At 50.8% G+C, this 25,920-nt stretch overlaps 1 protein-coding gene across 1 annotated transcript in view; it reads left to right on the plus strand.

Annotated features, from left to right (window-relative positions):
* Nucleotides 1-25,920, plus strand: part of SLIT1 (slit guidance ligand 1) — a 160,323-nt gene that overhangs the window by 28,435 nt on the left and 105,968 nt on the right. Inside the window, exon 4 of the mRNA XM_036264940.1 lies at nt 2,471-2,542. Coding sequence (XP_036120833.1) covers nt 2,471-2,542 — 72 coding nt within the window. The remainder of the gene's footprint in view (nt 1-2,470; nt 2,543-25,920) is intronic.

A 25,920-nucleotide genomic window follows, 5' to 3' on the forward strand; every position in this document is an offset into this window, starting at 1 on the left:
TTCAGAACCCCACCTCTGTCACTCGCTGGTGACTTGGGTAGTCACTCACCTCTGGACACCCTAATTTCTTTTGCTGTCAGAGGCCACGCAGCAGAGTCTACAAAACATATCCTGAACATTTATTTTATTTATTTACAGAGAGAGGGAGGGAGGGAGAAAGAGAGAAACACCTATGTGAGAGAGACACATCGACTGGCTGCCTCCTGCACGACCCTGACCAGGGCTGGGGACCGAACTGCAACTGAGGTACATGCCCTTGACCGGAATCCAACCCACTACTCTGGGTCCTCGGTCCCACGCTCTAACTGCTGAGCCAAACTGGCCAGGGCGGTATCCTGAACATTTAAGACCAAGCTGTGTGGCCGATGGTGGCGGCGAAGCTTTCTTTGAGGGGTACTGCAAGGAGGAGGCGTGAATGGAAGGCCTTGTCTACTCAGAGAAAGACACCCACCTTTTATTCTGCCTTCCCTCTGACGGTGGGGTGATGCCTACAAAACATTTGTTCTGGTGCCTGGCACCTACTGAGGGCTGCTAAGGACTGGTAGCCCCTGCTGCAGCGGGACTATGCTTAGCTTCCCGCAGGCCCCTGGCCGTGCTGGGCCGCTCCTTCGGTGTCCTTTGAATTTTTTCACTTTAACCAGCTATTGGATCCCTTTTCCTTTTAAGTGTTTTTCAGAAATTGAAGTTGGAAAAATGAGAATGCCTTGGGGTAGGGGTGGGGGTGGGGACAAAACAAAAACCAATGATTACCAGGCAGTGTAAACACGGGATTAATTTATTGGACAAGGTGAAGGAATTCGGAGTGATCTGAGGTCTACTCCTGTTGCTTTAAGGACTCTATTGGTGGTACCTTTTTTTTTTCTTCTAAGTCGGCGATGCGTTTCCCTAGGAACTGGTCCTTTAGATAACACTTCTCCAGCTGGTCCGATTGTCTGTACCGAGCAGGGAAGTGATATCTTTCTCACACGGCAGATGAAGGGTGACCTCCTAGGAGGTAAAGTGCCAGCCACATAGAAGTACATTTCTTCCTCCTTCCTGGTTGATCATCATCTAGAACTGTTAAAGGAGAGGTTGCGTGAAACAGACTGGCACAGACCGAGGGGGCGGAGGGCAGGGGCTGCATTTTACCCAGTGCTTCTCCAACCTTGCTGAGCACACAGATCACCTGGGGATCTTGTTGAAATGATTCAACAGGTCTGAGACAGAGCCTGGGATATCGAGGCTCGTACCAACTCTTAGGTGATGCTCCTGCAGTGGTCCATGGACCACAGTGTGATACCAAGTTTCCACAGTTTATAGGTGTCACCCGATGGGCTGGAGTCCTACACTCCAGCGTCAGAAAATTAGTCATGGATATATAAAGTATAGAACAGGGAATATAGTCAATAATATTGTAATAGCTACCTATGGTGTCAGGTGGGTTCTAGACTTATTTGGGTGATCACTTTGTAAATTATAGAAATGCGTAATCACAGTGTTGCACACCTGAATCTAATATCATATTGTATGTTAACTGCAATGAAAAACATTAGCAAAAAAAAAAGAGAATCAGTTGCCAAGATAAGTCTGGGTAAACTTAGCTGCTTTCCTAGGCCAAGTCCAGGTTCTTTCTGCGTTATGTCCTCTCGTCAGACCACTTTCCAGGACCACACTTCCCACTCCTGCATGTCCACCACGAGAGGAACTGTAAATAAAGGGGTTCTTCTTTATTGTTTGGCATGGAAAGACACCCACAAATTGTTGCATCAGAAAAATGCAGGTGGCCGGATACTTTTTCTTCTATTATTTGAGGCTTTCAAAAAATTAAGCATGCATTTTCAAAAATAATTTTAAAAAAAATCAAAGAAGCTCTTTTTGTTTTGAAAAAAGACCTAAAGCAAACAATCCAAGGCAAATTGCCGCTGAGCCAAATGTGGATAAAAGCAATAAAGAGTCAAAACCACGTGGCCAGGGGGCATCTGAGATTTTGCTCCCCAGTGTATGTCATCAGTTTGGCTCAAACTCATAAACATTCTTGAACAGACACACAGAAAAACCACCTGGCCAGTCCTACCTCATTAGAATATATCTCACATTTCAAGTGTAGTCAGATATCTGACTCACAAACTGAGATAGCGTTTGAATCAGTGCCTTATAAATCACAAAGGGTCTTGCAGATGTAAGTGATGGGAGGAAATAATGGAGGGAGACTTGCTTTGTTTATTGACTGCCCCCTCCATGGCAGGTCCTTGGGGAGGGGCTTTTACAAATATTATGCTCTTATCTTTCCCAAGTGGTGGATGGCGGAATTCTCACTTTATAGATGAAGAAATTGAAGCCCAAAGAAGGTGATTTCCCTGGGGTTACACGGTGACCCCGTTAGGATGTGAACCCTGGCTCCCTGACTCTGAATCCAGTGCTTTCTGAAAGTCCTTTGGATTTCCTGGGTTTCCTGGGCAATGTCCAACGCTCGCTCTCTTCTCTTCTGCAGACGACTGAACCGGAACCAGCTACATCTGCTACCGGAACTGCTGTTCCAGAATAACCAGGCTCTGTCCAGGCTGTGAGTTACGCTCTGCGGCCAGAAAGCTCTCTCTGCCCTTATCCCTCACCCTGGGGGAGGGGAAGTGTTCCGTCAGCAGGGTCTGCACTTTCCCGTGACCCCCATGTTCCTCACCGGGGAGGAACTGCTCAGAGGATCAAAGGTCAGGCCTTTTCTGTAGGAAGGTGCAGTGTGGGGCATTTCTCCTTGCAAGCACCTGACAGAAGCTGAAGTCCACCCAGCTCCTTGTGCTGCCTCTACCAGTGCGGGGTTCTGGGGGTGGGCCCGACTCTGCAGGGAGGACCATGCCTACGCATCTCTCAGTGCCTTTGGTAATCTGCCTTGGGTCAAACTTTTATACATTCAGCTAAGCCCTTCTTGGGCCTATTTCTATTTTCAGCTTGGAGTAATAAGGTCCATGAGCTTATTAACTGCATGTAACGTCATACTTTTATTTGCTGTAAATGTACTTTTTTCAAGTTTCAAGGGTGGCAGCTAATTTTGCTGCTTTATGATTTGCCAAATTTGTCTGTAATTATTTACCGTACATTTCATTCAGCCCCTTAGCAAAGGGTCCTTTAGTCTTTGCTTGCCTACCTCTAGTGATGGGGAGTTCACCACCCCCTAGGGCAATCAATTCTATTATTGAGAATGTCTGCATGTTAGAACCATTTTCTTAAATTTGAGACCTGAATCTGCTTTCTGATAATTTATGCTTTTTCCTAGCTTTGCTTTCTATAAGTACCTAGAACAACCTTAAACTCTGTTAGGTTTTTGAAGGGTCATCATCAGGTTTTTGAATTTTGAGCTGGGAGGTTGTTGAGGGCCCTGAGTGGTGGTCCTTAGAAGCCTGAAACAGCACCGTGAGCGCTGAGGGGCTGCTGGTGGCTGGGTCGTCCTGCCGCTTGTCGGAAGCACCCAGCGGAGGAAGAAGCAATTGTGACGACACTGAGGGTAGGGCTGGGTGGGAGGTGGCACCTGGGGCTACCTGCATGCTGCGGGGCCAGTGATTCCTGCCTGTCGTGATTTCCACACCTCGGGAGAAGCCTGGTGGTCTCCAGGCAGCTCCAGAATGTGTCACTGGATCCTGTTTCAAGTTTCTGTCTTTAAGATGGAACTAGTTTTTTAGTATGCTCAGAGGGTCTCTCCGGTCACTTTCTGTTTCTCCCTTCACCTGGCCGGGAGGCCTCTCTACAGTGACCCTCAGTGATGACCCCTTCTGCTGGCCTTGGCCACCCTTAGACTGGAGCTGTGCTCCAGGCACACGCAGTGGGCGCTTTTCTTTCCTTTGCTTGACTGCTGAAGGCACAAGGCCCTTCCCAGCAGATGTACCCACCCTGACATCTCCAACCCCTGGCCCACGCGCTGGCCCACGAGGGCCGTGCTGTCACTGGTCACTGCAGGCGGCTGGCCTTGCGCTCCCTCGGCCCCAGCAGCCCCTGTGCCCCTGTCCTTCCCTCGGGACTGTCGCGGGGTTACCACAGCTCTTCTCTCTGCAGGACTCAGCTGGACGTCTCTTCTCTTGATCTCCTTCTGCACTTGCTCTTTCTCCCCCTGAGCCCTCTTAGCCTTTCGAGCTGCTGCCTTGCTCTTGGGCATTATGTGCCCCCGTGGGTTCCTGCCCCTCAGCCACCACCCGGGCTTCAGAGCGTGTGTGTGCTGGGCGGTTGCCAAACTCTGGGTCCCTGCTTTGACCTTCTGCACTTATTTTATTGAAAACGTATTTAAACATTTTAGCTTTATTGAGTTATAATGGACAAATAAAGTTGTAAGCTATTTAAAGCGTACTTTGTGGTGATTTGATACATGTCCACATTGTGAAAGAATCCTCCCATCTAGTTAATTAACACATCCATGGCCTCAAGTGCTTCTCTCTTTTTTTTCTTTTGAGAACAGTTAAGTGCTCTCTTAGCAGACTTCAGTTATACAGGACAGTGTTATCAACTATGGTCACCCTGTTATACATCAGATCTTCAGAGCTTATTTTCCTGTAGCTGAAAGTTTGTACCCTTTGATCAATCTCTTCCTGTTTCCCCACCCCCAGCCCTGAAGACTCCATATGTAAGTGACACTGTGCAGGTTTGGCTTTCTCTGTCTGGTTATCTCACTGAGCATATGCCCTTAAGGTTCATCCAGGTTGTCACAAATAGCAAGATTTCCTTCTGTCTCGTGAGTAATATTTCCCTGTACAGTATATGCTATCTATCTATCTATCTATCTATCTATCTATCTATCTATCTATCATCTATCTATCTATCATCATCATCATCTATCCGTCTTCTTTATCTATCTAGCTATCTGCCTTTATCATCTTTGTCCCCCCTCTTGCACCCCCATTTTATTGACCTGGCATCAGGCATTTGAAAGCATCTGTTAACTCTCCTAGTTGGTCTGGCTGGGGAGCACTCAGGCACTCTTGTTCCAGAGGCAGAATCCCCCAAGGCTGGTGACAGGAAGGGTGGGGTGGGGTGTTACTGTGAGGGCACAACCAGCAGGTTCACTGCTCCCCAGGACAGAAGGTGAGGTACAGCTGGGACTGGGAGTGAGTGTGAGGGATGTTTCTAGTTCTTTCTAAATGTCTACGTTATTGTTCCACTCCTCTCTGCAAACCAGTGTCCTGGGCTTATGGGCAACGTTTCAGTCCCGCCATGCCTTTGGTTGGCCACAGGACCGACTCACCCCTACTTTGACCTCAGAGATCAGATCCCCACAATGTCTCAGGCCCGACTCAAGATTTCTCGGGGGAAGAATCTGGCTCATCTCAGGTCAGGAGATCATGCCGGGGCTAATGAGCTATGCAGGGGCTTCTGGGATCACCTGCAGCTATAGTTTAGAGCTCACCCTGCCCTTACGAGTCAGGGTAAGAGGGAAGACGGTGTCTAGCCTTGCTGGCCTGTCACCTGTTGACCTTCTCTGTTTTGAGAGATCCATTACTAATCCTTCCCATCTGCAGCAAATCCTGGACATTCCTGCAGAGGCCTCATGCTAAATCAGCATGAAGCCGAGCTTGAGAGACCAGATGCGCAGGCAGGGAAGGTGTGGTCACAAAGTATGGCAGGTGGGGAGGTCCACATTTCAGTTGCTTTTGTCTGTGGAGCTGTCAGGAGTTAAAATCCTGGAACTGGTTGTTCTTCACTAATATGCCCTGCTGTTGGGTTAGTGTCCCTCATACGGGTCCTGTGGCCCAGGGGGTGATTTGCCTTGGACCACAGAGCAGTTTGGTGATAGGGTTGGAATTAAACACCAGGCCTTCAAAAGACCTTAAAGAGCCTGAAAATGGGCTTAAACCTTGACTTAGAAATCTCATGTTTGGGAATCCATCCTGGGAAATAATAAAACATGGGCACACACATGTTCCTTGCAGCATTATTTAGAATATTGAAATATAGAGTATTTCTATATTGAAATATTTAATATGACAAAGAATATAGAAATAATCTGAATGTCTAACCTTGGGGAAATGGTTAAGTAAATTAGGCTATGTCTACCTGATGATGTCTTTATATTGTCATCAAAAATGCCCTGTATGAAAGACATGAAGTAATGCAGACAAATGTTTGTGATATCAAAAGCCAGGATGCAAAACTGTGTTGACAGTTTGACCGCAAGATGAATTACTCTAAAGAATGCACAAAGCATGACCGTAAATGCCAACAGGGGTTGTCACTGGGTGACTTTCTTTTCCGTTTCCCAGATGTTCTAGGAGAAGCATGTGTTGTTTTTATGGCAGGAGACCTCCCAGTTTTTACAGGCAGTGAAAACCCTCTGTAGTTTGAGTCCCAGTGGATGGTGTTGGAACGCTTCCTTGAACCCCATTGGGTCCTGTTTGCTCTTTTATCAGATAAAGTTAACACCTACCTTATGGGCTTTGGGGTTCAAGAGAGGTGTAACCTGCTCTCCCGTGGGCTGTGAACATAGTAGATGCTCAGAAAGGTTAGGTGAATCCACGTGGGAATCGCTTCAGAGGGCTGCAAACCCGCCGCAAAGAGGGGCCCACGGTGACCCCACTCTCTCCCTCTGAGCGTCTGCCCACCTCCCTGGGGTGATGCAGCCTCGCTTCTCTTAGAACCATTCCCTCTCTTTGCAGGGACCTCCCCAACAGGTTTTTGGGGTTCATTCATGAGAGGCTTGGGTGTGCCTGTGAGGGGCCTGCTGCCGGCACGCGGGGAGGGGAGCAGCCGGAGTGCGGATCCGGATCCGGACAACCGCTCACTGGCTCGGGGGCTGACAAAGGGAATCTGCCCGAGGCGCTGAGCCAAACGTAAACTCTGGTCTGTCTGAGGCTAAAGCTCATTCTTCCATAGCATCCACCCACCCCCTGAACCCACTACCTACTTGTCTACCCATCTACCTACCCATCCCCATCCCCATCTCCGTCCCTGTCGTCTACGCACCACCCACCCAGACTCCCGCTCATCTGTACTCCCACTTACCCATCTACCAGCCACCGATCAGTCCATCTGTCCCTCCCTCCTCCGTGTCCTCCCACCCCTCCTCCCATCTGACAACCCCACCCACTCTTCCACCCATTTACCCATCCAGCCTCTCACCCATTTACCCTTCCCTTTTCCATCTACCAACTCACGTATAAACCTACCCATAGATCCAACTCTTCCCCCACTTCTCACTTACTCTCCCACCCCCTCTCCCCTAACCACACTCAACCCCCCACCTTCTGTTCGCCTACCCACCACCTGCTCACCCGCTCGTCCACCAGTTACTGAGAGCCTCCTGTGGGCCAGGCACTGTTTTGAGTCCTGAGAACTATTGGGTGACAGCTGTGTGACAGAGGCTGGTGGGCACTGGTTTGAGAGCCCTTTGAGGAGTACTCTCCGAGAGCTGTCTGCCATCCTCTGCCTGACCCGCAGGCTGGAGTCGGCTGAGGGGGCAGACGCTTTATTAGCTGGACCTGGCTTCCCTGGGGGGCGATTATACCCTGGTGGCCCATTACCTGGATGTGGGTGGGGTCAGCCGCATCACCTGAGGTTGTGGAGATGGTGTGTCATGGATGCTCACAGGGGTTAGATTAGTTTGAACCTGACAGCTTCTCTTACAGCAGTAAAACCCAGTCTTCACCTGAATCTGGGTGCGGAGCACAGTGGGTGGCAGCCCCCCCTCCTGTCCTGCCAGGTCTGGGGAGGGGGCTCTCCCGCTGCCTTTCCATCTCTCTTCTTGCTGGGCTCCTTTTTAGCCTTGAAACCAATATGTGTCCCGACAAGATCAAGCTTTTGTGTCTGTGCTGGGCCAGGAAGGGGTGGGGGTGGGTGATTAAGGGCAGCCCAGGGCATTTATTTCCCCTTATTTATATCCCTCCTGGAAGGACCGGGATAACTCATTAACAGGGCCCTGGTGGCTGGAGGCCGTGGCTGTGCTGTCCGCAGCAGCCCTGCTGAAGAATGCCTGACCCTGCCGACCCCGTCTCGAGCTGGGTTTAATTAAACTGTCAGCACTGGTCAGAAGAACAAAGCCTCCTTCCCATCCCGGTCCCAGCCCCCGCAGAGGCGGGAGGGCATTCTCTGCTGAAACGAAGAGCTGAAGAGCTGTTAAAAATGGATGTCTCGCCTCCAAGGGAAATTACCCGAAGCAGGAAGGTGACCTCCCTATTGTGCTGCGTCCACTCCAGGCAGCAGATCTGGGGAATTGAACCAGCCGAGGCCCCTGAGCACGAGGGGCGGGGCGCCCGTGGCCGCCCCTCTGGCCAGGGCCTCCCTCCTGCCAGGACCGCCGCCTTCAGATGCTGTCGCTCACCCTGCGGGCTTCTCTTTTCCCAGAAAGGAATCCCACGAGGTTTGTGTTGTGAGATACTAAGTCTGTGAGATGTTTCTGGCATTAATGAGGGACAGAAGCTGGTTAGCCGGTTTGGGAAGGTGCTGGGTCAGACAGGCTCCCTTGTCAGGGGAATTTCTAACCTCTTTAATCCACTCATGTGCATCATGACCTGAAACTCTTGAAAACTTTTAAAGGGAATGCCTAGACCTTGTGGTCTAGTATCAGGTAGCTTGCTAAGGTCTCAGACAATAAGGATGAGAGCTGAGACTCGAACCTAGGTCCCTGACCCCAGACCCATGCACCCACCTCTAAATCACCAGAACTCAAATTAGTGTGCATGAAAGCCAGCTGGGGGAGTTTATTAAAATGCAGATTCCAGGGCACGTCTGAGCATCTGAGTGAGTAGGTGTGAAAGGCCCGCAAATCTGCATTATTACCAAACCCCTCTTTGTGTGGGTCACACTTTGAGAAACTATGCTCCAGCCTGCTTGCTGAGTCTTGGGAGGGGACCCCTGTTCAGGCAGAGCCCGTTTGCCCTGCCTGGTTCTGGTGTGAGAGCCACACTAACAAAGACCCACCGAGGGTAGAAGCTTCGCCTCCCACAGCGGCGCACAGAACAATTTGGGGATTATGAGTTGGCAATTATGGACCACTCCGGGTTCTCAGAGTGCTTTCCAATCATTAAATCTGTGCGTGCTGTCAAGGCTCCAGTGAAAAAGGCCAGTGTCCCACTGGGCTGGCCCAGGAGCCTCTGCAGATTGACATCCCCTGTGCCCGCGGCTGACACTCCCAGCATGGATTAATGTCCTAGCCGTAGCCCCTGGCCCTCGGCTCCCCCCACCCCCACCTGCTGCCTCAGAGCCACAGAGGCCTCACAAATGCAGGGAACTCAGGGCCCAGAGGAGCCTGCAGGGGAGAGCAGTCGATGGGTCGCCCCCAGAGAATGAGCCCTGCTGCGGATGTTTTATAGGGGCTCAAAGGAATGCAAAGCCGCCTGTCCTCTCCTACAGCATTAACAAATCAGCACGGAGCAAACTGAATCCGTAAACATCCAGAAGATTCTGAACAGAAAGGAGTGTGTGCGCACGAATGGGGGGTGGGGGGCTGTTGTAAATAACTGTTAGGGCAGCGACGATGTCTTAAAAACCATTTCAAAAATTATGTAAATAATTTTGCTATGATACCGATCATTTGGAAAATAGAGAAAAGCCGAAAAAAGACAATGCAATTGCCGGGCCCAGCACAGGCTCAGAAAGCCCCGAGCCCAGAAATCAGAGGAGGGAGGGAGGAGCTGGTGAGCTCCACATGAGGAGAAAATGCTGTTCACTCTCCTCCCCGACCTTCAGGACAATGTCCCCCAGCAGAAAGGCACTGCTTGCTGGCCCTGCAAACCCACTCGTGCTGGGGAAACAGGGGTGGGTAGGCACGGGTCCCCGCCTGGTCTGGAAGGGGAACCAGGGAAGATTCTATGTAATCACATCTGCAAAGCCCCTTTTGCCTTGTAAAGTGAGGTTCACAGGTTCCAGGGATCGGGATGCAGATATCTTCCGGGGCCATGATTGTGTCCGCCACATGTGTCTTCCCTTTGGAGGACAGCAACCCTCTGTGACGGGAGCCCAGCCCGGCCCCTCCCTGCCTGGGCCATGGAGCCAAGTGGACCATTTGAGCTCCAGCAGGCCCCGAACAAGGACGCCTCTGGGCACTTCCTCCAGCTCTTCCAGGTGGGAGTTAGGCTCCTGGGCACCGAGTCTTCTTTTCTCCTCCAATGATCACAGTTACTGATTAGCTGTGAGACTCTGGCATATAATTTAACCTCTCTGTGTCTATTTCCTCATCTGTAAAATGGGGGAGGGGCTGTTGTGAAGATTAGGGGTGATTTATGGTACAGTTGTCCCTCGCCACTTCGTGCTTTGACTTTTGCGGCTTCACTTGATTGCGTTTTTTCAAATATATTCATTAAAAAGTTGATTGAGACAGTGAAAATGATACAGCATGCGCTTGGTTGTCTGAGTCAATTATACACCCCTGTGTTACAATTAAAATTACTGTATGTATGGACTGTAGGCCTATGTATTCGAGCACCCCAGGAATCCTTCAAAGCCAGGTGCAACCGCTAGAGTCTGGAACGGATTAGCTGCGCTAAAGGAGGGATGACTGTACACCCGTTATAGGCGCTGTGAATACCATCATCACCCAAACCATCCTCCTGGAAGCAATGGAGGGGGGTCGGGCATGCCCCCTCCAGCCACGTTACTGGACAGAGAGGACAGTCTTTCTGGGTTGCCCCAGGCCGGTGGGTTCTTTGGCTCCTTCTCCCTCACAGCCTCAGCAGGAGGTTCCAGGCTAAACAGGGGCGAGGGTCCGGATTGCCTCCTGGTCTCCTAGTCTCTGCGCAGGGCCTGCTTTCAGCCCCGCCGCCTGTCTTCGCTGGGGGAGACTGCTTCTTGCCACAGTTCGTGTTTGCCTCGGCTCTCTCTGGATTTGACAGGAGCTTAGCCTGTTACTGAGTTTTGTTCCTGCAGCCTCTCCTTTCTTCGGTTTTATAGACGGAAAATGAGATAGTGATTTCATACAAACAGAAGAAATTTCTGCAGCCTCTGTCTCTGAATGCTTCCTCGGGTGTTGACTATGATGTAGGGCTCTTTTTTTTTTTTTTTATCCTCATCCGAGGACATTTTTCCATTTTCTACTCAGATAGAGCGGGAAGGAGAGAGAGGAAGAGAGAGAAACATCGACGTGAGAGGGACACATCGAGTGGCCGCCACCCACATGACCCAACCAGGGCCGGGGACAAACTGCAACCGAGGTACGTGCCCTTAGCGGGAACTGAACCCGGGTCTCTCTGGACCGCAGGCCGACGCTCCAACTGCTGAGCCAAACCGGCCAGGGCTGTAGGGCTCTTTATTAGATTAACTTGACATGACTAGTAACGAGAATTATAACTCATTACGTTTAGATTCATGATCTATAAGTGCAAGATTTAAAGAAATAAACACTTGAATAACGGTGCATTACCTTCTTTATTAATTCTTGATTGATCCCTGCTTAACTTAATTTTAGCTGTAATATTGAGCCTGTGAGCATCAGAAGTGCTTCCTAGAGTATGCACGTGGTTTTGTTACTTTGGAACTTCAGGCACCAGACGTTCATAGGGGTAGCAGAGGTTGTCACATGTGAATAATGGTTGGTATTGATATTTCAAAAGGCTCCTGAGCTTTCATAGATCTGTAGCTCAGTTCTGCTCCACTGAGACCCAGGTTCCCATTTGTCCTTCCCAGCTCCGGGCTGCCCTGCCTCCTGTCTGTGATGGCTTTAAAAAATTGTGATTAAAAACATGTAACATGAAATTTACTGTCATAACCATTTTTAAAAATCCTCATCCGAGGATATTTTTCTATTTATCTCCAGATAGAGTGGGAAGGAGCGAGGGAGGGAGAGAGAGAGAAATCGACGTGAGAGAGATACATCGACTGGTTGCCTCCCGCACAACCCCAACCAGGGCTGGGGACAAACAGCAACCGAGGTACGTGCCCTTAATGGGAACAAACCCGGGACTCTGGTCCGTGGGCCGACACTCTAACCGCTGAGTCAAACCGGCCAGGGCAGTTCTTCCTTTTTTAAGGCTGAATAATGTACCATTTTGTGTAGACACCATATTTTGTTTATCCATTCATCTGTCACGGACATTGGGGTTGCTTCTTGTGAATAAAGCTGCTATGAACATGGTTGTGCAAATACCTCTATAAGACCCTCTTTTTAATTCTTCTGTATGTATGTCCAGAAGTGGGATTGCTGGAATAATGGTAGTTCTATTTTTAATTTTTTGAGGAACTGCCATATTCTTTTCCCTGTGGTTCCATCATTTCACTGATACTTATTTTCTGTGTGTGTTTTTTTTCATAGTAGCTATCCTCATGTGCATGAGGTGATATGTCATTGTGGTTTTGATGATTAGTGCTGTTGATCATCTTTTTACATGCTTGTTGGCCATTTGTATGTAATCTTTGGAGAAATGCCCATTCAAGTCCTTAGTCCATTTTGAAATTGAGTTATTTGATTTTTGTTGTTGTTGAGTTGTAGGAGTTCTTTATATATTCTGGGTACTAACCTTTTGTCAGATATTTTCTCCCATTCCATAGGTTGCCTTTTCATTCTGTTGATTGTGTCCTATGATGCTCAGAAGTTTTAAACTTTGATGTAGTTCTAAATGTCTATTTTTGCTTTTGTTGCCTGTGGCATATCCAAGAAGTCACTGCCAAGTTCAATCTCAAGAAGCTTTCCCCTTGTTTTTTTCTAGAAGTTTTATAGTTTTGAGCCTTATGTTTAGGTCTTTGATCTATTTTGAGTTAATTTTTAAATATTGTGTAAGATAAGGGTCCAACTTCCTTCTTCTGCATGTGGGTATCTAGTCTTCTGGATACCAGTTGAAGAAACTGTCCTTTCACCATTGAATGGTCTTGACACCTTGTCAAAGATCATGTCACCATATAGGTGAGGATTCATTTCTGGGCTTTCTATTCTATTCCATTGGTCTATTTGTCTGTCTTTACACTAATATCACACTGTTTTGATGACTGTATCTTTAGAATATGTTTTGGAATCAGAAAGTGTGAGTCCTTCAACTTTTTTTTTTCTTTTTCAAAATTGTTTTAGCAGTTTGGGGTCCCAGTGATGGATTTTTACCTGTAAGCACAAGGGTATAGGATCTTAGGATCTTAGATCTTTGGGTTCAAATGGGACAAATCTGTGCATAACTACATTGGTGATGGGGAGCTCACTACTTCACAAGGCAGGCAGTCTTATTGGTGAGTAGCTTTGCTCACTAGGAATCCTTATACTAACCTTGATCTGTTTTCCTGGCATGTTTGCCCAGTGATCTCAGTGTTACTCTCTAGAATTATGTTCAGAGCAAGGATGTGTGCTAAGGTCAGCCCTTTAACTGGTCATTGTCTTTGGCAGATTCTTCAAGGGACCATGCATGTTTCTAGGACAGATCTGAGAGACTTGTTTCTAAGGAGCCACAGGCTGAAGCTAACTGTCCATTGTATGGATTCTTCCTGAGGTTCAGAGACATCCCTAGAGTTTCTGTGCACTCTTGTTCTCTTCCATTTTCACCGGGCAGCTTGGAGAAGGAGTACCCCAGGACCTCCTTCCCTTCAGTCCTGTTTGGCCTGGTTTGCTGCGTGGGCTACTCAGGAGACTCCCTTGAGAAGCAGAGAGCTACAGCTGCGGGAAGCTGCTACACTTTAGCAAACTAGAACCCTTCAGTTAGGTGACAGCTTCCCCATCTTCCTTTCAGCGAGCCAGACTTTCCTGTCTATAATCAGGGCCCTTCGGGATGGACCAGGGAGGTGGGGTGGCCGAGGGCTGGGGAGAGAGTCCTCGGAGGGATCTGGAGCTCTTTGGCACAGTGTGATGGAAATGAGCACTGAGAGCCAGGGCACCTGTGTTCTAGATTTGGCTCTGTCCCCTTCTGGCTGTGATACTGTAGAAAAGTCATTAGTGTCTCTGGACCCTGTTCCAGCACTTCTATTAATGAATGGGATGAGCATGCAGAAGGGATGTTCGGCAGATTTGCAGGTGGCACAGAACTGCGAAGGGGTGGCTATTATACCCGAGATGGCAGAAGTAAGGTTGAAAAGATCACTTCTGGGCTTGAATCAGTAAGGTGAAGTTAAATACTGGTAACTATGAAGCTGACTTTGAAAGTGCTGAATGGGGGAAACCTGGCTTGGCAGCACTTGTTATGGAAAGGGCCTGTGACTTCAAGCTGGGGATGAGTCGAGAGTGGTAAGGCAGCTGAAAGAGCGAATGTTGCCTTGGGCTGAATTAATAAAGGCAAGGTATCCCCTCCAGGGGAGGGGACAGTCCTGTTCTAGTCTGTGCGGATATGAGCACATCCAGAGAAAGTGTTCAGTACCAGGACCTGTGTTTTCTTGTAGGTGGTTGTGGAGAGAATGCTAAACATGCTCTGGAAGGGGGGCAGCTAATATCCAGAGAGAGCCCTGTGGAAACTATTTCATAGGAGACAGTCAAGGGGCCTGAGGCTGTTCAGTGTGATGAAAACAAATGTACAGGAACTCTGAGAGTAGTTTTCAAATTTGTGTGAAGGGCTGTCGACAGGACAAGAGAGTGATTTGTTCAGAAGCAGAACTGGGTGCTGTGGGCGGACAGCGTGCGGAGGTGGATTTTGTTCGGTACGAGGCAGGCTTGCTGCAGAGCGGCCGCCATGTGCTGGGCCCGCCGGCTCACCTCTTTCCAGGAAGGGTTCAGGCAGGACTGTGTGTTTGAGGTGATGGGGGAGCCTGGCTTTGATGGGCTTGGTGCTTTTATTATTATTATTTTCTAATCCTCACCCGAGGACATTTTTCTATTTATCATCAGACAGTGTGAGAGGGAGGGAGAGAGAGGGAGGAAGAGAGAGAGAGAGAGAGAAACATCGATGTGAAAGAGACGCATTCACTGGTTGCCTCCTTCAGAGCCGGGGATGAACCGCAACCGAGGTATGTGCCCTTGACCAGAATCAAACCCGAGACTCTTTGGTCCGTGGGCTGATGCTCTAACTGCTGAGCCAAACCTGCCAGGGCTGGGCTTGGTGCTTTTCGATGCAGAGTTGTCTAATCAGGGACTGGCGGGCAGGGAGAGGCCTGTCCAAGTGGTGTTTGGGACGGGGAGTCTGCTTGCAGACACACGAGACTGGCAGCCGGGAGGCCTGGAAGGCCCCGAGCCTGAGCCCCGGTGTTGGAAGCTGTCCTTGACAGCAAAGTGCTTCCAGCAAACTGTGTAACAAAATATTTACCAGACCCCGGATTCTGGCCCACATTTTGGAGCCACATTTGGAACAATAAAAATCAATGAATAGCTTTGGAAATAGTGTCTGATCTGTAGAAAGACACAGACGGTTTGTCTTCAGACTGGAGGTGCTCAGAGGAGCAGCTCTCCCGGGCGCCCCCACCCCATCGATGAGCAATGACTCATTTCTCCTTTGAAGTCGAGGTGTTGTCTTCGGAGCCTGGTGTTTACACCCTCTGCTCCTTCAACAAAGGGCCTTCTGTCGGTAGATCTAGGAGGCCAAGCAGGAAAGGGTCAGAAAAGGAAGGTATTGACTGAATACCAATAAGAAGGGGAAGTGTGTTCACGGAGGATGAGGGGCGCCAGGCAACTGGGGGTCCACTCGTGCTGTGCAAACAGAGCGGAGAATGCCCTTTGGCGGGTGTGTTTTACTAAAGGCTTGGGGCCCTGGAGGAGCGGGAAGGGGGGACAGGAGAGGGAGGAAATATTTCACAATGCGCAGTTTAGTCGGCCCCTGGTTGGGGAGGGGCGGGCCGGAATGTTGCAGGGTAACAAAGAGGCAGTGTGGACTGGTGACAGTTAGGGGGAAACACATGGCAACTAATGGGGCAGTAATGGGTGGGGAGGAAACCTGGGAAAAGCTGGTACAAGAAAGCTGGCACATAAATTCTGGTGGCGTGACATCCCCGTTGGCAGGGGGACAGGGCCACTCTTTCACCCTCCCCAGAGAGGTTCCCACTCCCAGGCCCAGGCCAGGGTGAGGTGGCTGGAGGGGGAAATGCCCTGCGGGGCCCAGGAGAAGAGAGCATTTCTGCAGAAGCCAGTGCCCCAAGCAGAGGTTCGAGCTCTGCAGCACACGTGTAGTGGAGTGGTGATGTGACCCTTGTGCACCCCCACTCCACTCCTGCCTGCACTATTGGTACCCCCCCAGGGCACTCCCCAGTGAGAGGCTTTGCACCCAGGCCAACTCTCGGGAGTCCCCAGCTGGCCACTGGAGCCACGGGCCTGATGCCACGTGTGCACATGGAGACCCACGCACGGCCCTCTGCTGTGTCAGCCGAGACTCCAGGACCCCAGGGCTTCCTTTTGACCGCCCCGGAACGCTGCCCCTCTTCTCGGAGACTCCAAGAGACATCAGCTCTCGAAGGGGACAGTATTTATTATCTGGGGGCTTTTGGAGGAAGCCATTTAGCAGTTTGTAGTTGGACTTTTGTCGCTTCCATGAGGTTCCTAACGATCCAGGGGCAACCTGGAGCCCAGAGTAGTGGCTTGTCAGTGCAAGTTTGAATTTTCTGTCACAGACCAACCGTTTTTGATCAAGTTAATACCGTTTTCTTAGGAAACAAAATAAAACAGCAAAACAACTTTTAATGTATCTGTGTGTGTGTGTGTGTGTGTGTGTGTGTGTGTGTGTGTGTATGTGACTGGTTCTCCTCTTTATAACCTTTAGGAAACATTTAGGAAAGAAGGAGAGAAAGGAGGCATCTCCGTCCCCAGGCGTGGGTCTAAGGTGTTATTAAGGGGTTGCCATGTCTGATGAGGACACACTGGGAGCCTCTCGTCCTAGGCTTCTGCTGTGGGTGGAATTCTTAATGCGATTCCTGCTTGGTGTTGGCAAAGCAGTGGATGGTTTTTGGCGCCTGAGTACTTGCATTTTCCCCGACTGTCCCTCTTCAAGGAGATGGGGATTCTGGCGTCAGCCTTAGCCTTGCTGCCTGGCGGAGAGGCAGCCCTCCTTCCGAGTGTCACTTTCCCCAGCTTGGCAGTGCGACCCGGGGCCTGGCTTCCTCCTCTGGCTGGCTGGATGCATTCATTCACCCAGCCAGCTTATTACAAGCCTGCCGCCTGCAGTAATTTGTCGGGTGCGGGGATATCTGGATGAATCAGACGGGGTGAAGGGCTTGGCTGAGCATTGACTGGTGGTTCTGTGGCTGCTGATTTCTCAAGTGTGTGATGGGAGCCAGCTGTGAGAATCTGGTGGCTGGCCTTTCCCCTCCCAGTGCCCTGAAATGAAAGAAAGAAAAAGGAATGTGAATAAAACTTAGAGAAATGAAATATCATATTTCACAGGGACAAATACACCTATATCAATTACATAGCTGTTCAGACGTAAACTTCCCCATGCTATTCATCTTTGTTCGATATATTGTAATGGGTCACTACACCTGGGCATCGGACTCTTGAAAGGCAATCGGAAAAAACAAATCCGTTCCCTACAGGTCATTAACTCCGTTGGTGGGAAACAAAGAGCACGAAATCATTTTCGGCAGGTCCTTACAGTAAACTGTGTGAACAAAGACTGGAACTCGTTCATCGATGATTTTTAATAGTGTCTTTCACAGCCCGCTGGACACAGTATGAGACCTCAGTTGTCCCTCTGGGAAGGCTGTGGACAACCGGCCACTTGAACACTGACCACAGACTGCACTGGCTCTGTCTCGGGCTCCCTGCAGGAGCGCGTCCCTTGCTGAGGTCCACCATCTGTTGCAGGAGGAGGTGCAGGTAGATGTCAGCTGTGCATCACTGAGGGTGCAGGTGACCAGGAGGCCCATGGGGGTTGGGGGAGCCATTGTACACTTTCCATCTGAACTTGCCATGTATCCTCTGGTGCTACTGATCAGGCATAACACAGAAGTGAAGAGTGGACTCTGAAATTCAACAGCTCAGCTACTTACTACCGGGTTGACCTGGGTGAGTTGCTTGATCTTGCTTAGACTCAGTTTTCTCATCTGGAAAAACGGCACAATAAGGAATTCTTTTAAATTATTGAACAAGGAATAAATAAGAATTCTGACCCACATTTTGTGGGGTAAACACCAGTATGTGTTAAGCTTATATCTGACAGTTAAGCCCTCATCTCTGTAACAGAAGGGAAAGCAGGGAAGAGGACTTGCATTTCCCTAAACCAATAACCAGCATCTTCACCTCATTCTATTCTTAGACTATGTTAAAGCAAAATTTCCGAAGATGGTTTTTGATTTGTCGTTTGATTTTTTGTTGTTGTAATTGGGCAACCAAAGGGGACTGAGATTCTGGAAAGTCGAGATAGCAAACATGTTGCAGTTCTTCCCAGCGAGAGAAGTGAGCCAGGAAAACGCAGTGCTTCCGTTAATCCCTAATGTCTCCTGACTGAGAGGGTCTGTAAAGAATTCCCTGTATTATTTAGGAGGACAAAAACATTATTTTTAAAGTCATAAAATAAAAATGTGATCTTCTTAGGGCTGACCAAGGGGACTAGAGCTTAGTTAGCAAAAAGGTCCCTTTTTCTCTTACTTGACTTCGCGGGGCATGCACTTGTCCAGGTCAGAGGATCTGGTCCTTACCGCTCCTTTAACTCAGAGAGCGCCAGGCGCTGTGGAGGCTGACAGTTATCCGTTCTGACTCTAACAGGGAGGACTTGGCCCTGTTCAGTCTGCTCCAATCCCCGACCCCTTTGTGCATGTCAACTCACACCCTCGTCAGCCGCCGCCCCCAGGCATGTCACATTATGCCCTGAGGATGCGGTGTTCCCTTATATACACCAAGAATGTGCCTCCAGACCTCCCAAGCTAGAAATTAGGGGCTTTGTTAAAGTGGGAGCAACGCTCCTTTCTGCTCTTTTTGCAGCTCTAGCAGCCCTCGGGGTACGCTGATCATGCCCACCACTCTCTGCCAAGTCCAACAGAGATGGTTTGTGTTTAATTTTTATTTAAGAAGATGAGCTTTTCCCCCCCGGAATATGGTTTTGTTAGTGTGTCCCCATTCTTCATTTATCACCAAAGCCAAATGCAGATGCTGACACCTTGGGCTAGCCAGCCTCAGAGTCCCCTCCAACATTAAATCCCCTCACCCCAAGGACCCCAGACACTCAGAATCCACTCAAGGACCTGGAGTGCCTGGCCAGCCAGCATCCCTTCTGTACCCCTCCAGGGCCTGGAGGGCCAGTTCATAGGGGGCTTTTCTCAAGGGCAGGCACAATAGGACTATGTCTTAAGATGCCTGAGGGGAACACTTTTTAGTTAAAGACTCACCCCAAACCTGGTCCCAGTCATTGCCATTTTCAGAAGCAGGAGGCAGGACATGTCAATAGGTTTAAACATGCCTCTGCAGCCCTCTCTCCACTCGGACAAATAGCCCCTCGGGGCACAGAGCCGTCAGTGCGAGGCTGGAGCAGTGTCTCGCAAGAGCTGTCAAGAAGTGGACGGTGCTCCTGAGCCAAGGTACTGACTGCATCCCGCCTAGAGTTACCTCTGCTCAGATTTCCCATTTGAGGCCTTTTGCCTCCCAAGACCTCCCTGCTGCCTCCTGGGCATCCCCACTGTTGCTCCAGTTCCCAGGGCACCAAACTCAGCCCTGGCCTCCCTTCGCTGTCCCAGGGAGAAGCTGATGGACATTCAGTGCATGGATGTTGGGCCTCAGTATTTCGGAGCCGCTTGTTAACTGGCTGCCACGTTACCATCAAATGAAGACATAGGAATGCACTCGGAGGACAGGGAAGGGAACAAAATCCTGAGCGAGTTATTATTATTTTTTAAAATATGTTTTTATTAATGTTTTTTAGGGAGAGAAACATTAACATGAAAGAGAATTATCGATCGGTTGCCTCTCATATGTACCCTGAGCAGATATCGAGCCCACAACCTGGGTATGTGACCTGACCAGGAATTGAACCTGCGACCTTCAGTACAAGGGATGACACTCAACCTACACCAGGGCTGAGCAAGTTATTTAGACAACGTGCTCCCCAGGCTGCTTTGCCGTCTGTGATGGGTGTCACTGAAGTTCACGCCTGTGAGTGCAGACCCAGGGCTCTGCAGGCCAGCTGCCAGCCTCTGGCTCTTTGGGGTCTGACCTTTAATCTTTCATTGGTAACACACTCAAGAAGTATTTCTGTGCCTGCTTCATTCCAGTCTCTGGAGGCACAGTGGTGACAAAAAAAGGGTATGGCCCAGCCAGTGTGGCTCAGTGGATTGAGTGTCGTCCCATGGACTGAGAGGTCTTGGTTTGATTCCTGGTCAGGGCACATGCCCGAGTTTTGGGCTCGATCCCCAGTAGGGGCGTGTAGGAGGCAGCCGATCGATGTTTCTCTCTTCATCTCTCTCTAAAAAAAATCAATAAAAAAATATTAAAAAAAAAAAAAAGATAGAAAAGTTGTGGTCTCTGCTTTCCAGAGCTGATGAGTCCTGTTGGGGATGGGTGTCCATGTGAGCTAGAGAAAAAGTTTTCTTCAAAATTTCAGATGACTGATGGTGCAGGACTTAACTGCATCACTGGGGCAGAGACAGAAAGGGTCAGCCAAGTGCTTCAGCCAGGAGCAAAGCAGCGGTGAGTGTCGTGAAGGAAGGACTGCAGACCCTGGCAGCGAGCCGGAGGACTGGCGCTGGGGAGGGGCAGGGCTGGGAGGTGCTGGGGGGCCTCCTGGGGCGCGGACGCTGGAGCCCAGCCCTCTGCCCTCCTGTTCGCGTGCCTGTCCGCCCAGCTTTGGGAGGGCAGATCTTTGACAGCTGGGGTCTTCCCTCACCGTCACCAGCACCCCGGGGAGCCCGCAGCCCTCCAGCTTTACTGTATCCTCGGCCTCGGCGTCTTCTGACTGCAGCTCGTTCGCTGCCCATCTCTTCCCGTGTCTGTGATGTGGACTAGGGCTTAGGCCTCTGGATCAGGCACCGCTGTCCCCCTGACCTGCGCTCTGAGCTCCTCCCCTGCTCTTGGTACCCTCTGCCAACAGGAGGTCCTGCTGTGGCACTACCTGTGTGTGATGCTGCTGGCCTGGACTCTCCTGGACTCTAATATTCCATCTGCAAAGTGGGAGCAAAGCCCTTCCCCCTTCCCTGACTGCTTGGGGATGGGAGGCTACAGAGTCCCAAGAGCTAAAACAAAAAAGAGGATAAGAACATTACTCAAAATTCAGTTAATTGCCCTGGCTGGTGTGGCTCAGTGGTTAGAGCACTGGCCCTGGCACTTAAGGGTTGGAGGTTCAATTCCCCATCAAGGGCATGTATGTACCTGGGTTGCAGGTTCGATTCTTGACCCCTGATGGGGTTTGTGCATGAGGCAACCAATAGATGTATTTCTCTTGCATCGATGTTTCTCTCTCTCTCCCCATCCCCCTTCCACTCTCTCTAAAAAATCAATGGAAAAACAACAACAACAAAACATTCAGTTAATTGATGTTGTGAAAGTTGCCTGTGGTTTTCAGTCAGAAGGAATTTTTCAGATGAGCAGGACTCGAGAGAATTAAAAAAAAAAATGGATCCCCTTTTCCCAGCATGTAGGCGAGAGTTATTTCACAAATAACAACCTTTACGGCACACTAGCCTTCACTAGAGAGTCCCTGGTTTTGGGAGGAGGTTTCTGAGATCCTGAGTGCATGGGGTCCGCGGGGGACTGGGGGCTGTGATTCTGCACTATAAAGTCAGCCCTCCTGGGTGTCTGCAGTTTGAGGGGCATATGGTGAGGAGCCCAGGTCAGCCTGGTCCCTGCGGCTCTCCGCTCCTTTGGGAAGGGGTGGCAGTCCGTAGACCAGGGAGTGGTCTCCATGACAGCCACAGTGTATCGAGCCCCTGCCGTGCAGGCAGTAGGTGACGCTGGAGGTCACCAGAGCAGAGGCTGGAACATCTGAGTCAGCTCGGGCCTGCAGGACAGCTTAGGTTCCGAGTGGAGGGCTGTGTGTGTGGGGGGGGGCAGGGAGTCTGTCAAAGGGGCCGTGTCCCATTCAGAGACAGTTAGTAAGGCCCCAGGTGGGTGAGTCCAGCTGGCCTGGGAGACTTCCTGTGGCTCAGCGCTCGGGTGGGGAGGTGGGCAGCGCAGGCCCGGTGCCCTCATGGCGTGGGTTTCCCTCCGGACTCGCTGCCCTCCCCATCCTGCCCAGGGGCGCAGAGAGAAAGGCTGCCCTTTCCCAAACTGTGTGTGCTTTTCCCAGGGGCCATTGTTCCCTGTTGCCAGGAAACTGGGGCCTTCAGGTGTCACCCGGGAGACTGGGGCCTGGGTATTCGGGTTTAGGTCAGGCACAATAATGCCTGCAGAATGAAATGGCATCCCCAGGACCTCCTCAGTCATTTGTCACACAACTGTGGTTCCCAACGACAGTGGAGACACCGGGACTTGGGGGGAGGAGATGGGCGAGGGCAGGACGAGGCGACAGCAGGAGATGAGACAGGCTAATGATCCCCCAACCAGAGCAGAGCAGACACACCCCTTGGGGGAGAGGAAGTGAGGCCGCCCGAGCCGCTCAGGACTTCAGAAGGCCTGTGGGGGGTCAGGCCTTGGTTCAGGCCCGCCCGCTGGGAGCTGGGGGCCTGCCAGACCTCAGACCTGATAATGCTCCAGGAACTGCTCACCATTTGATGGGACATGCCCTGGCCAGATAGCCCAAGGACCCAGTGACAGCAAAGAGCCGTCCAGATCTATCCTCACCTGAGGACATTTTTGCATTATCTTCAGATAGAGCGGGAGGGGGAGTGGGAGGGAAGAGAGAGAGAGAAACATCAATGTGAGAGAGACACATTGACGGGTTGCCACCTGCACGACCTCAATCGGGGCCTGGGACAAACCTCAACTGAGGTACGTGCCCCTAGTAGGAACCGAACCCGGGACTCCCTGGTTCGCGGGCCGATGCTCTAACTGCTGAGCCAAACAGGCCAGGGCAGAGACTGTCCAGATCGAATACAGCAAGGACACTAGCTGTCCAAAGTGATGGCAAACAGAGTGACTCAGGGGACCCAGCAGCGAGCAGGGCTCAGGAAACCTGGGCGGCGTGGAGGTGTCACCTCTGAGCAGAGCCATGGCGCGCCCAGATGCTTCCCTCCCCGAACCCGCAGCTTCTCAAGAGGGCATTTAGAGTGACGCAGAGAAGACTGAAGATGTGTAACTGACTTGCAAAATAGCTCTCTGCCACGTTTATTCTGTTTTTCAGATTTTTAATTGTGGTAAAATACACAAAAAGTAACCATCTTAATCCCTCTTAAGCGTTCAGTTCAGTAGTGTTAAGTATATCACACTATTTTATAACCAATCTCCAGAACTTTTTCATTTTGCAAAACGGAACCTCTGTACATTAAACTGCAATGCCCATTTTCCCTGCCCCCAGCACCGGGCAGCGGCCATTCTACTTCCAGGCTTCACGAATCTGACCACTCTAGGCACCTCCCGTGCGTGGGGTCACACAGTGTCTGTCCTTTTGAGACTGGCACATTTCACTGAGTTCACCCATGTTGTAGAATTTTCTAACTTTTTAAGGCAGAATACTATTTAGTTCTATGGATTTACCACATCTCGTTTCTCCACTCATCACTCGATGGGTGGCTCCAGGCTTCTGGCTATTGTAAATAATGCCGCCACGATCATGCCTCTCCCCACTTTGGAGGCTCGCTCTGATTGCTCTTATGACCTGGGGCCATGAGCTGGTGACTATTTTCCTTGCTCTTTATCCAAACATTCAAGGCCTCTGGGAAGTGGGACTGTTGGTGATCCCTCCTGCTCACCAAAGACCTTCATCTTTAGCTGTTTCCTTCTGTCTGACAACGTGGCTGTTCTCTCTTGTGAAGAAGGTCTTCGCTCCGGCAGGGCAGGGGGTGGGCTGGGAGCCAGGAGCGCTGGCCCGGCCGCTGCAGGACGCAGGCCGGTTGACGGGCCTCTCCGGCAGGCACCGGCAAGCCCAGTGGAAACAGGATCCCCACTGGGCAGGGAAAAGCACCATGAAAATTGGTTGTGTGACCCTTGGACATACAGCGAGAGGGCATTTGGCATCTCCGGTTCTGTGCGACTGTATCTCGCAGTTTAAGGATGGGACCCGGAACGCAGACAGGAGCGGGGGGAAGGCCTGATTCCTGGATTGGTAGCTGGGGTGGGAGCCAAGGTGGAGTTCACATGGACAGTTCAGGTTCCAGGTCTGGGCTGGGGGACTGCAGCATGGCACCTGTTATCTGGGGGCCGCTCTGGAGGTAGCCCGAGGCTCCGGGAACCAAGGGGACTTTCCGAGGTCTGGGCTGGGGAGGAATCCCGGGGAAATGCAGGGGTCAGCTTTGGGACCCCGAAGAGGGCAGCCAAAGGAGGCATGCTCTAAGTCTAAATTATTTTATCATGGTAAGCGGGGGTCTGAGGCTGCAGGGATCCCTTGAATTGGCTTTGTGTGGGAACGGGGGTTACCTGAGCCTGCAGAGGGCCCAGACTGGAGCCCGCAGAGGACAGGTCTGGGAAGGCAGAGGAAGGGCATGTGGTTGGCAGAGGAGGACCTTAGATCACAGCGCTTAGAACCTGAACTGTGACGTGTGGATGCCCTGGGGACCCGGTCTGGGCAAGCAGCCACAGGGCTAAATGGGGCAATCATCCCGGCATTTAAGTTTTACTTAAAAATTAGGGGCGGGGGTGGGCAGTTAAGTGGTTAAAACAGTTCTGCATGTTACATTTATATGACAGTTAATGAACTGCTTTGGGGGACAGGCCAAGTTCCCGATCACAGCTGTGCCATGTTGCTTAACTTCTCTGCCTCAGTTTCCTCATCTGTAACATGAGGGTGCTAATAAGACCTGCCTCGTAGGCTTGTTACAGCAAATAATGAATAAAGAGCTCAGAACAGCGCCCGAAACAAGGCAAGTTCTCATTATATATGCTACTGTCATTATCACGACTCTGGGACATTCAAGAGGATGGCAAATGGACTAGAATGTTTACAGCGAGAGATCTCCAAGAAGTTCTGCGCTTTGGGCGGGTTCCTCTGCCTTCAGGGGACTTTGGGGAGCTGTTTTGGAAATGTCACAGGCTCTAGAGGGCAGACGGGCATCTGTGTCCGCAGGGTGTCTCGGGTGCCTGGCTCATAGTGGAGTTGCCATAAATGCTTGTTCAACATGGTGAACGCGTGGTCAGCTGCCCAGCCCGACTGGCGGAGGCGTGGCCTGTGTGCCCGGAGTCTGCCGCTCACCTCCCCTGCCCTGCCCAACGCTGGGTGGGTGAGGCCTGAATGGAGGCCTCGCGTCTTCCTGTCCACCAGAGGCAGCCAGCGCCCAAGCAGACTGTTTGAATTAGCTGCCTGAATGGGCCTGTTCGTGACGAGTGTGTGTGATGAGCGGTCCTGGCAGGATTTGAAAGGGCATCAGGGGGCTCTGCCTGGGCCCTGGAGGGACAGCGGCACAGAAGGTGAAAGGCGGTTTCTGCCTGGGCAGCCCTTTGGGGCAGAAGGAAGAGTCAGCTCTGGTACTGACCAGTGGGGAAGGTCACAGTCACCCACATGTCCTCACCGTCAGGGTCTGCTTGGGCTCCACAGACTCCAGTCGACGTCCCGGCCACACAGTTTGACGGCCAAGACTGCGTTTGTCCACATGTCTAAGGTCCCACCCACTCAGGAAACTTGGGGTCCTTGTGGGGTGTGTCCAGACCACAGGGCATATTTCCTGAGCAAATCCAGGGAAGAGGAGAGACAGACAGAATGTCCTTAGACATCCAGACTTGGACAGAATGTCCATGACACCACCATCACCGCCAGTCAGGCGAGCTGTGCCGATACGGTGGTTCTGGGTGGCCCTCGTTGTTCCAAATGCTCAACACACAGCAGCTCAGTGCACCCAGTCCCCGCTGACGTGGTGCAGTCACACTACTTTACACGTGGGCAGACCGAGGCACGAGGCGGGGCAGGCAGAGAAGGAACTTGCCCACGGTCGTGCACCGGAAGGAGAAGAGCCAGGGTTTGAACCCAGGCAGTTTGGCTCCAGAGTTCATGCTCTTTACCACCACGTTCTGTTTTCTCATTATTTCTTTAATCTTCTTCTTCTTTTTTTTTTTTTTAAATTTTTTTCTTTATTGATTTTAGAGAGAGAGGAAGGGAGAGGGAGAGATAGAAACATCGATGAGAGAGAACATTGATTGGC

Source organism: Molossus molossus, unplaced genomic scaffold (assembly GCF_014108415.1).
Source record: "Molossus molossus isolate mMolMol1 unplaced genomic scaffold, mMolMol1.p scaffold_m16_p_17, whole genome shotgun sequence".
NCBI lineage: Eukaryota > Metazoa > Chordata > Mammalia > Chiroptera > Molossidae > Molossus > Molossus molossus.